The sequence below is a fragment of the Anolis sagrei genome, chromosome 2, assembly GCF_037176765.1.
Source record: "Anolis sagrei isolate rAnoSag1 chromosome 2, rAnoSag1.mat, whole genome shotgun sequence".
NCBI lineage: Eukaryota > Metazoa > Chordata > Lepidosauria > Squamata > Dactyloidae > Anolis > Anolis sagrei.
In genome coordinates this window covers 45,972,988-45,985,537 of record NC_090022.1, presented here as the reverse complement: position 1 = coordinate 45,985,537, position 12,550 = coordinate 45,972,988, and the positions used below count along the sequence as shown (strand labels likewise).

General features: G+C 41.0%; 1 protein-coding gene across 5 annotated transcripts in view; it reads right to left on the bottom strand.

The window, feature by feature from the left end:
- Positions 1–12,550, bottom strand: part of ITPR1 (inositol 1,4,5-trisphosphate receptor type 1) — a 259,894-nt gene that overhangs the window by 210,930 nt on the left and 36,414 nt on the right. For all 5 annotated transcript variants that reach the window (XM_060766304.2, XM_067463479.1, XM_067463478.1 and 2 more), the window contains exon 2: positions 7,159–7,266. In XM_060766304.2, the coding sequence (XP_060622287.2) occupies positions 7,159–7,250 (92 nt within the window). In that variant the 5' untranslated portion in view covers positions 7,251–7,266. The remainder of the gene's footprint in view (positions 1–7,158; positions 7,267–12,550) is intronic.

The window sequence follows — 12,550 nt, the reverse complement described above, 5'->3', positions numbered from 1 at the left end:
TTTATTGGGAGGGAGGGTCCTATCTGACCGCATCTCGGCCTACGAGCCCACAAGAACTTTGAGATCGTCCAGGGAGGCCCTGCTCTCGATCCCGCCTGCCTCACAGGCGCGCCTGGCGGGGACAAGAGACAGGGCCTTCTCGGTGGTGGTGGCTCCTCGGCTGTGGAACACCCTTCCCGTGGACATCAGACTGGCTCCCTCCCTGAAGATATTCCGCAGGAAATTAAAGACCTGGCTGTTCAAGAAGGCGTTCAAACAAGAAGTGCAATAATTGGTAATGACAACAGGAATGGAACAACGGAAAATGATACTGGATTGTGGTTTGGACGATGAGACAACGCGGAATGGTTTTTGTAGAAATGATGCTACTGTTTTTTGTATAATGTTGTGAATTGTTTTTATCGTGCTTTGAATATTGTTGCTTTCATGTTGTACACTGCTGTGAGTCGCCCTCGGGCTGAGAACAGCGGTCTATAAATAAAGTAAATAAATAAATAAATAAATAAAGTAAAGAACATCAGACTAGCCAAAAATGCAGATGTATAAGAAACAGATTTTCCTTTCAAAGCAGAGTGTTTTCAGTGCTTACTTCTTCATTTTTTTGTTTTAAATTCCTGTATATTCAAAGATATCCTGAACTATGGCTGTGAATCTCTATTGCTTTGACCAGTTCCAAATGTTTAACAGCTAGAAAATAGGCGTTTCTCTTCATACTGAGAATAATAACAATAGAATTTGGCTGCTTTCTTGACTAATATCCTCCTTATCCAGTCATTCATATTTGTTTGACAGCTTTCTCTAAGTGAAATTGTGATTGAGTCATTTTCCCATTTTGATATAATGGATTTAGTCTTGCTATTGGGGATGTTCATGGGGGGAGGGGGGTAAACCAAACTCTGATAGATGATTCTGGATAACCTGTTCCCAGACTTATTTGGATTGCTCCTTGGTCCTTCTTAGATCTAAACTCCAGATCTAATAAGGACCACTACGAGATGTATATGAGTTTCTCATATACATTTAATAATAACAGTGCCAATTAAATCCATTTTACTTCCAGATTGTGACACATCAATATGTAGAAAGGCAAGGAGGGAGAGATTCCAGCACTGGATGTCAGATATGTCCAACTAGGGATGCACAAGGGCAAGTGAGGTAGTGAGCAGCTTTAATGGTTAATCAGAAGAGGGGATTTCAACTGATGCCGTTTCTTTCATCTCTTCAATGTGATGAAATGCTGAAAATGCCATCTTCATTATTAAATGGTGCCTAAGTCCTTTGCTTTCAGTAGCCTTTTTCCTACCCATTGCAAAGCATCAGCATCAAGAAGAAAGTGACCATAAAAAGCAAGAAGCTCCCCCATCCCCATTTTACAAAGTTCAGAAACTGTCTATTAAAAATCATACAGAGCACAGCTAAACAATTCTAATGGCTCCAAAGATTAATTGTGTTCCAGAATTAGATCACAGGAAAGGGAGAATTATTCTGGGCCAACAGAAGATGGCACAGCATGCATCGTGCTCAAGAGACAATTGGGCCAATTACAAATCAATAACCGAAATCTTCAGGATGTATTTAGGAAAAAGAGAAGGATGGTTTCAAGTAAGGAAAAAGCCATCATCAAACAGGCATATTAAGCAAGATTCCACTTTACAGAAATATTTATTTTAGTTAACAAAATACCACCTTTGTCCATATTTGGTCTCCATCGTTTGTGAGTTGCTTCCACCTGGTTCAGTAACTGTTAAAGTAATACAGGACTGAATAGATTTTACACTGTATTATTTTTAGCATTAAGTTTTCATCAGTTCACATACTAAATCACACTTTGATGTTTTGGGATTTTTTAAAACGAAATTATGCACACATGCTTAACTGATAATAACTTTCTTGAAGACTGCACATTTTGAGTTTTTAAATTTAAGTTATCATTTTATATATAGATATAGATATCTCAATGCAGCAGCTCTCCACTGAAATAATAATTCTCCATGTCAAATCACACTGAATGTTAGAGGTGTGTGACTAGGCAAAAACCCGTGCCATTTTCACTCACCTATTTCCCGAAATTGGGAGGGGGTTCCATTGGTTCCAATGGGGAAACTTTTGACACTAATTTCTCCGTCTTTCATAGGCCTGTAAGCATGAAGCTTGACTCAGTTGTAGGCCACATTTACAACTGCCCACCCGAGAAGTTACAGAATATTTCACCAATCCACTGATTTTGGGGAATTTTGTAAAGTTTTTACCATGAAAATCAGGACAGACAGGGGATTTTGTAATTCTATCGTCCATCTCTCTACTTATCAGACTTCCTGATCAAATTCACAGAACCGGTCTCAGACTTACTTTGTACTGGAGTCACCCAGACTTTTGGTCTTGGCCAACTTCAACATCCCATGTAAAGCCAATCTGTCAAGTGCAGCTCAGGAGTGCATGGTATCCATAATAAACTTGGGCCTACCTCAACTAGTATGAGCCCACACACTCAATACACTACATCCTTGACAATGTTTTCAGTTTTAAGCAGATGGATCTATAAGAGGTTGTTAATTCCTCTGAATTGTCATGGACAAGTAATTTTCTGATCAGAGCTGACATCATTGTTGTTCTCTGTCCCTGCAGGGGTGGTTGACCTGTTATGATGGTTAGCTCTAGAAGAGTATTGAATCCTTTAGTTTCCAGAAAGCCTCAGTGGACGTTACAGATTATATCCCCAATGATCTTGCTGAAGCCCTGGTCTTGATAGACACAATTGCTCTTGGTATAGGGAAGACCTCAGGGGAATGAAACAATCAGGAAGACTGGAGCACAGAGGGTGTAAAACTGAACTTAATTCCAAGTAGACACAATATTGTGAATATGTTTCTATAAGGTGGAGCCTGAAAACGTGGCTTGTTTCAGTGTGCCTTCCCTGAATAAAGGAAACAATGCCCTGCTCTGACCAATTCCCTGCAAAATGTCCTCACTTTAACTACCCGCTGGGTTGCTCTCCCTACATTATCCTTTAAACCCCTCCTGCTTAGATACATTCTACCTCTGTTCACACCCAGTGTTTATTTTAAAAATTTAATCTATTACATCTTGCCCAGCCTTAAGGTTTTTAATTTTTTTTGTGTTACTGTTTATATGTAAGTTATATTAATTGTATTTTTATTTGCTTACTGCTTTGTTGTTTTACTGATGTGTTGTTGGGCTTGGCCTCATGTAAGCCGCCCCGAGTCCTCTTGGGGAGATGGTGGCGGGGTATAAAAAAAGTTTTATTATTATTATTATAAGGTGGCAATACATGCATCACAAAAGCTTCTATGAACTATTCAAGGTAGTACCTTCACTAATTCCAGAGCTTTCTGCAGTTACTGCAATGCTTCTAACAATAATTTCCCAGGCAAAACGTCTCAGATAAGAGCTGACTTAAATGCTATCATTACAATAGAACTTAGTAGAAGTTAATCCTACTCACACAACTCCTTGAGTAGGATTAATTTCAGATGGTGATTATTGCTGAGGTGGACAACCTGTTAGGCCCAGTAAAGAGGAAAATCAATTCCTGTCCTTGGCTAGTCATCCAGGGCAGAGATAACAGTTAAATCTCAGCTGCAATGTATTATTAATGCATCTATTTGAGAGGGAAGTTTTTTCTTCTTGTTTAAATGAAGTGGTGGTACAATCTCTTCTTTAAAAACCCTCTCTGGTCCTGCTGGATTTCAACAACTAAAGACCAATAGTAAATCTTCCAGAGATCATCCAGAGGCATGAGGCTGGTGCTCCATGCTTCAAAAATAGCATTAGCTAAGGATAATATGTCCCCTCTAAATGAATGACTTGAAGTAAATGACTGGAGGCAAAAAGCAAGTTAAAACTGAGTCCAGGAAAGATAGAGGTGCTTATTGTTAAGGGTTCAAACCTGGAGTTGGAGGTATGTCAATCATTTGTTAATGGGGTTGCAATACCCCTGAAAGACTGTGTTCATAGCTTGGGGGTACTTTTGGATTCGTAGCTCTGAATGACAGCCCAGATAGATATGACAAAGAATGCTTACCATCAGCTTGAGTTGACATAGTAGTTGCCAGAACCGGGCCAGCAACAGTTTATCAAATGATCACCAAATTATGGAATGACCTGCCAGAAGAACTCTGACACACTAAAACAGACGAACATGCCTAGCTCTTTGAATACACCTAAGAAGTGAAATCTTGATTCATGACCTCTTTCACAGTGATAATAATTTAATCTTCAACAAGAACGTTTAAGAAGAACAAAAATTGATATCAGAGTTGTTTTACTAGCATAAACGAAACATCGACTCTTCTTGAGTGTGGTGGAAGCTCCTTCTTCTGAGGCTTTTTAACAGAAGCTGGATGGCCATCTGTCAGGGGTGCTTTGAATGGAATTTTCCTGCTTCTTGGCAGGGGGTTGAACTGGATGGTCCACAAGGTCTCTTCCAACTCTATGATTCTATGAGACTACTCATTAGTTTGATTACACCTTAGGTATTTGGGGGACAATTCTTATTAAATATTGCTATTTGATGTATCTGTTTGTGATTAAAAAAATACTTAATGAAGCTGCAGCTTCAATAACAATTTCCTTTCTCTTTTGTAAAAGCTTTTCCTTCCCTTAGACATTCTACTAGTGTTCTAAGACACAATTGCTTCTGGAATATTAGTATGCAAAGGGACCTTGTAACTTGAGACTGATTGAAAGAATGAAGCATAAGCTTTCATAGATTACGTCTGTTGCCTCAGATGCAAAGCAGCCTATGTTCACTTGACTCCAGCTCTCCTTTGGTCTACCTGAAGTGAGCACATTTCTCTCTTTCCAGTGCAATCACAGCTGCCTGCAGGGAAGCCCAGCTCAATCAATCCAGATGGATTTTCTTTAACCTAAAAGCGAGGTCGGTCTACAGGGCATTGCATCCATCTGCATGCATCAAAGCTATACTTCACTCAAATTGAGAGAGGTTGAGGCAATGCTGGGAGGGAAAGCAAAAGTGAAGATGCAAGTTGAAATAGCCCAGACACTTGCAGCGGAAGCAAACAAAGCAGAGAATTCCAGTAATAGAAAGTGAATACTCCATGAAAACTCTGACATGTTTCGTGGCTGTTCTTAACTAGTATTATATGCATAAGCTGAACCTATAGCAGAACTTGGAAATTGTGTATTGGGGTGGTTATTTTGTTCATTGATGTTGTTTTCAAAGAATGACAGAATCCTCAAGCCAGCAAAACCAGTTCTGGTCTACATATGATCTGGATGATAGTGGGTACAGCAAACCAAGGCCTTGTAGCAGAAATATGTTTTGTAAACTCCAAATATATGCAATTCCAGCACAATACTTTTTGCCTGTAATTTGTTCAAAAATGTGTGAATCATGGAAGCTGACTGGTCCAGGAAACTATTATACACATTCCATACTTTTTTCAGTGCACAAACAGTTATATATTGTGTTGTTGAAGGCTTTTATGGCTGGAATCACTGGGTTGCTGTGAATTTTACAGGCTGTATGGCCATGCTCCAGAAGTATTCTTTTCTGACATTTCACTCACATCTATGACAGCATCCTCAGATGTTGTGAAGCCTGTTGGAAACTAGGCATGTGAGGTTTATATAATTGTGGAATGTCCAGGGTGGGAGAAAGAACACTTGTCGGATTGTGAATGTTGCAATTGGCCACCTTTATTAACATTGAATGGCCTTGCAGCTTCAAAGCCTGGCTGTTTCCTGCTTTGGGAAATCCTTTTTTGGGAGGTGTTTGCTGGCCCTGATTGTTTCCTGTCTGAAATTCCCCTGTTTTTTGAGTGATGCTCTTTATTTATTGTCCTGATTTTAGAGTTTTTTAAAAAATGTTGGTATATATTGTTCACATATGAGGAGCCACCCAAACTCATGCAAGAGATGAAATTATTAACACCTTTGACATTTTTAATATTTGAGGATAGTTTTAAATACATCCAATATGTTTTTAGCCTATTTTACCCCATTCATACCCCAGACACACACACTTTTTCTTATTATCTCTGAAAATCATGATTTGTCAGTTTCAGATGGCACAAGTTACTGCAGCTGCAAATAGATCAGTGCTTTCCGATCTGTGGGTCTCCATGTGTTTTGGCCTACATGTGTTTTTCCAGAAATCCCAGCAAGTTTACCAGCTGTTAGGATTTATGGGAGTTGAAGGCCAAAACATCAGGGGACCCATAGTTGAAAACCATTGAAATAGATATTTCCAAATGCCTTTCCACAGCCTTTCTAGAGGCAGAAGGGGATGCATGAACATGAATTCTCATCATGCATAAAAGCAGTTTAACATGGGATGGAAACCCTGGCTCCCCAGATGTTGTAGAAAACTAATTACCTTCAGCTCCAATTAGCATGACTCATAATGGGAGATGATTGAATTGCAGTCCAAAAACCTCTGAAGGGCCTCAGCAGAGTTCTTGGTTTAGTGTAACATCTAAACTGAGCCAAAGACCCAAGACTTGTTTTGACCTCAAACTTTCTTAACAAATTCCTAACATAGAGAAAACAAATTAACGTGCCTTATATTTAAAACTGACCTGACATTTTTAAAAGATTCCTGATTAGTACCCACTATATCAATATTCGCAGAGTGCTTTCATTTAACCTAGTTTCTTCATCCGAGCTCCCACATCACGAGATGAAAACAGTCTCCATCTATCCTAGACTCTACCATTGTTAATTGTTTCTATTGATAAGTACCGATAAGCTACTTTGCTTCATTCCCTTCTCAATTTTCACAGTCACAAGAGTCCCTTCTAACTAACAGAAGGCACTGATTTGTTGCTGGTTCTTCTCCAGCCTTCATTGCAAGTTTTTCAACCAGATAATAAACTGCACAGCTCCCGCTTCCATTATTTCTCCAAGACCGCCCTTGGCAGCAGTGGAATGGAGATGAAAACTCTCACGTTGAGGGAGCCAGTGGATTGTTAAATGAAATGTTTAGAGTCTGCTAAAATAGATGCACTCACCTGGGAAACTTCTTAACCCAGGATTTATAGCTGTGGGGAAAAAAAGAGACACCCAGTACTGTTAAACACAGGACGACAGCATCCACTTCTAGATGACTAGTCCCATCTTTCTTCACTGCAAGCTCATAAAGCACACCCTGTAGCATAAGGAAATGGCCATTCTTACCCCAAAGTGCTGATAAATCCATTTGTCGAACCTTCCGCATACAAAGAACAGATGTCTCCAATGTGCAGGAAGCTTGACATCTTGTCGGACATCTCTGGCTTGGTTTCCCTGAAGGAGGGAAAAGAAAACCCATCAGTACGGATTTCAAAGGAACCCTCTACAGTTGCAAGGTTGACTTTTGCAGATTTGATTATTGAACCTCTCTAGGAATGTTTAGCTCCTCCAGCAGAACTTTATGGTCAATTTCCGCCAGGGATTTCTGGTCAGAGTGTTTTCTCAGAATAGCAGTTATTTATTAACGCCTAGCTCCAACAGACAAGAGTTCTTTCTCCATCCTGGGCCTTCCATAGATATATAAACCCAATGTTTATAGTTTCCAACAAACCTCACAATCTCTGAGGATGCCTGTCACACATGCAGGCGAAACGTCAGGAGAGAATGCTTCTAGAACATACAGCCCGAAAAACCTATAACAACCCAGTGATTACGGCCATGGAAGCCTTTGACAATACATATTTTATTCACTTTTGTGGGCTTCCTATGCCTGTAAACTCAGCGAACATGTAGGGTCGACTATATTCTAGATGGCTGATTGAAATGGAAGCTTTGATATCAATTTATACTACTATTAATTATAAATGCTCATGAAGGAGGAGAACTATAATTAAAGGTAAAGTCTAGACATGTCCAACTCTGGGGGGCAGTGCTCATCTCCATTTCTAAGTCAAAGAGCTGGCGTTGTGCATAGACACCTCCAAGATCATGTGGCTGGCATGACTGCATGGAGCACCGTTACCTTCCTGCCAGAGCGGTACCTATTGATCTACTCACATTTGCATGTTTTCATGCAAATGTGAGTAGGTTGGCAGAAGCTGGGTCTAACAGTAGAGCTCACCCCGCTCCCTGGATTTGAATCACTGACCTTTTGGTCAGCAAGTTCAGCAGCTCAGCAGTATAACCCACTTCACCTCACCACTATGTCATTAAGAAACAATCAAATCTAGATTATACAAGGTTATTCATAGTGGGTTGCATCTAAACTAAGTTAGTTATGCTTAATCATCACTAGTGGTGTGAAATGAGACTATTCTCAGAAAGATGTGAAAACAACTGTAAAAAAACGCATTAACCACTACTGCAAAATGTACCCCTCTTTCTCTCTGTTGTCCTCATTTTCTTTCCTCTTTCCCACTGCAACTACAGTTTCCCTCCCCTTAATTTCATTCAAACAACAAGAAGCTATGATTCAATGAAGAAGAAAAAAACACTGACAAACCTTCAAGACGACATTCTCAAAATTCTTAGGTTGGAGATATTTCCTGGAATATTCTCCAAAAGTATATTCATGAGAATAAGGGTTTTTTTTTTTTTACATTGATTTCATGGGAAATAGGCAGGAATGGCTGGCGCTTGTTGCTGGCCAGGCAAACAGACTGGTAATGAAAGACTCGTTGCAACAAACCTGTATTAGGCACTCCTGGCACAGAACAAGAAAATTGAAGCATGCAAGATAAATTCAAGGTCATGAGTCCAAAAGAAAGGGGTTTTGTTTTTTCTCTTACTATAGGCCACCAAACAGAACATCCTGTATTTTTCTGCAATACAGAAGGAACAGAGTCAACTAAGGCAAGTTAGGATCATTAGAGTTGTGCTTCTATTCCCCGCCACTCCCAATACACCCAAATATTGCATTGTCAAAGGCTTTCACTGGGATGTTGTGTAGTTTCTGGGCTGTATGGCCGTGTTTTAGCAGCATCTGTAGTTGGTATCTTACTACCATGAGATCCTCTGAAGATGCCAGCCATAGATGGAAGTGAAATGTCAGGAGAAAATGCTGCTAGGCCATAGAGCCTGGAAACCACACAACACCCCAATCAAATACTCATACTAACCCATAGAATCATTGAGCTGGGAGAGATCATAAAAGCCATCCAGTCCATGCAAGGAGTACACAATCAAAGCATACTTGGCTGAAAACCAGGAAAACCTTACTCTTAAAATTGGTTAGGGATTATAATCATAGACATTTTAGAACAGACCAGAGGTATTTATCTTTCCACAGAAGCTGGGCCGATACTTCTGGCAAGCCCAGAAGCATGGAGGGCACATAACAGCCTCCCGGTGTTCCTGCTCCCCAGAAATTAGCTGTGTGAGCATCTTCACAGATATCCAATTTGTATGCTATTATATTGGTAACTAGCTTGGGGACCCGGCGTTGCCCGGGTTATTAGAGAAAGTGGGTAATGGCGGTTCTGTATGCCAAGTTTGGTCTTTATTGGTCTTTGGATAATGGCAGCATTATTTTCAGGAAGTGAGTGAAGGTACTTGAAGTCCCATCATCCATGGGCCATCCTCCTACAAACAGCAGCAGGATATAGAGTGGGTCATGGGGGCCCTGTGTGCCAAGTTTGGTCTTTATCAGTCATTAGATGAGGGTGGCAGTGGTGTCAGTAAGTGAGTGAAGGTACTGCAAGTCCCATCATCCAAAGTCCATCCCCTTTCAAACTGCAGCAGGATGTAGAGTGGATCATGGGGGCTCTGTGTGCCAAGTGTGGTCTTGATTGGTCATTAGAAGAGGGTTGCAGCAATCTTTGAAAGGGAGTGGAGGTACTTGGAAGTCCCATCATCCATGGTCTGTACTCCTCCAAACTGCAGCAGGATATAGAGTGGGTCATTGGAGCTCCATGTGCCAAGTTTAGTCTTGATTAGTCATTGGCGAGGGTCTCAGTGGTCTCAGGAAGTGAGCAAAGGTACTGCAAGTCCCATCATCCATCTCCAAAGTTTTCCAAACAACACCAGGACGTAACGTGGGTCATGAGAGGTCTATGTGCCAAGTTTGGTCTTGATCCGTCATTGGATGAGGTTTGCAGAGGTCTCAGAATGTGAGTGAAGGTACTGGAAGTTCCATCATCCATGGGCCACCCTTCTCCAAAACTGCAGCAGGATGTAGAGTGGGTCATAGGGGCTCTGTGTGGCAACTTTGGTCTTGATTGGTCATTAGATGAGTTTTGCAGCAGTCTTGGGTAGTGGAGGTACTTGAAGTCCCATCATCCATGGTCTGTCGTCCTCCAAACTGCTCCAGGATGTAGAGTGGGTCATTGAAGCTCCATGTGCCAAGTTTAGTCTTGATGAGTCATTGGCGAGGGTCTCAGTGGTCTCAGGAAGTGAGTGAAGTGACTGCAAGTCCCATCATCCATTGTCAAATTCTTCCAGACCGCACCAGGATGTAGAGTGAGTTATGCAGGCTCTCTGTGTAAATTGTGGTCCTGATCCATCATTGTTGGCAGTTATAATGGTCTTAGGAAGGGAGTGCAGGTATTGCAAGTCCCATCGCCCATGGTGCATCCTCCTTCAAACTGCACCTGGATGTAGAGTGCACCATGGAGACTCAGTGTGCCAAGTTTGGTATTTATTGGTAATTGGATGAGGGTTGCAGTGGTATGAAGAATTGAGCAATGGTACTACAAGTCCCATAATCCACGGTCCATCCCCAGCCAAACCACACCAGGACGTAAAGTGGGTCATGAGAGGTCTCTGTGCGAAGTTTGGTCCTGATCAGTCATTGGATAAGGTTAACAGCGGTCTCAGAATGTGAGTGGTGGTACTGCAAGTCCCATCATTCAAACTGCAGTAGGATGTAGAGTGGGTGATGGGGGCTCTGTGTGGCTATTTCGGTCTGTATTGGGAGTGTTCTGACCCAGCCCCCTTTGGCCTTTCCTTTCCTCTCTTTCTCATCTCGGAATGTTGGATTTGAGGCTGGCCAATCAGAGACCATACACAAATTTCCTTCTGTCATGCCCCGTTTCTGCCATGAACCCTCTTCTCCACCAGGGGCTCCTATTGAAGCTGGCCAATCAGAGACCATATGCAAATAGCACCACAGCGGCAGCCAATCAGAACGCTGGCACATACACCTTCCGCCCTCCGCACCTCTGTCCTTCCCATACAAACAAACACTCTTCTTTATTATATATATAGATATATAGATATAGATGACAGGTCCTGTCAAATTGGATCAGGGCTGCATATGGACAAGGGCAGAATGGATGGAAGACTTTCTACAAGTGTTACTAAGTGGGGATTTCTCTGTTGACTCCACATTTTGATTGGAGCAGCTCATGGGTTTTTCCCCCTCATTTGTTGTATTATTCATCCAATAAGTTAGGAAGAAGCATGGGGGGGGGGGGTGCTGGGATGTTTAAGTGCTTTTCATTTCTGAGCGGGCATGCCTTGACACTCAAATTAGTGTCTTTTTTTCTGAGCTGTACCTGCAACATGATGGAATATATACGATATCGAGCAAGAACCATGTCACTGATGGAATCTGACAGAAAGAATGAAAAAAGACAAAAGGTAGGATGTTGTTTATTGAGCTGGTAAGGGAGAGCAAGATTTAATGCAAGAATGACAACAACAACAACAACGACAACGACAACGACAACAACAACAACAACAACAACAACTTTATCCTTGTATCCCACCACCATGTCCCCAAAGGGACTCAGGGCAGCTTACACACGATACAAAACCACCAAAAAATAGAGAAAAATATAAAACTCAATATAAAATGCAATTAAATAAAACAAATAAGCATATAAAACAGCAATTTAAAATTCAATTAAAATGGCACTCATCTGGTGGTAAGCTACTGTAGTCATGGCCACGCTGTAAACAGTAGGCAAGGGAATAGGATAAGTGCAAATGTGCAACCGTGCAACCCTAAGCAATCGTAATGTAGGTGTATTTAGCTGCCTTTAACATAGTAGATTTCGCCAGAATCTGGAACTGAGCATTATATACAATGCAAAAGGGGGAGAACAGGTAAGTCTGCCTGACTAGCTTCCCCGCCAACCAGGTTTTTGTTTATTTTCTTTTGTTTTTTGAAGAATAGTAAACTAAAAGTTTGGCCACAAAAATAGAAGCTTTAAAGTGGTCTCACAAAGATTGAAAAAATGTTTAGTTATTCAAGACTTACTTCAACTGGTTTTTCATTTCTCATATCCACATTATTAGATTTGGATAAAAAGTTATTGCTTTTGATATGGAGGAGGATCTTATCCTTATTCTTTCCACATCATTTCTGTCTCTAGAACTAAAACTTCTGTTTAAAAATTTGCATAGGAAGACATCGAGGTTGTCAATTGAGGTATCCCTGTACTCTATGACGATGAAGAAAACAGTGTGGCTCTGAAGACTTAGAAGTATAAAAATCAAAAATGAAACAAGAGACTATAGCAATCATCATTACTATGCCTACGTTCTCTGTGCTTGGCTTCAGAAATGCAACTACATCGTTTTGCTGATTCACTTTCCCCTTTTGACTCCAAAGAGACTGTGACTGAAGAATTTCAGAAGCAAGGTTGCAGTTTTTGTAAAACTGTGGCCACAGTCT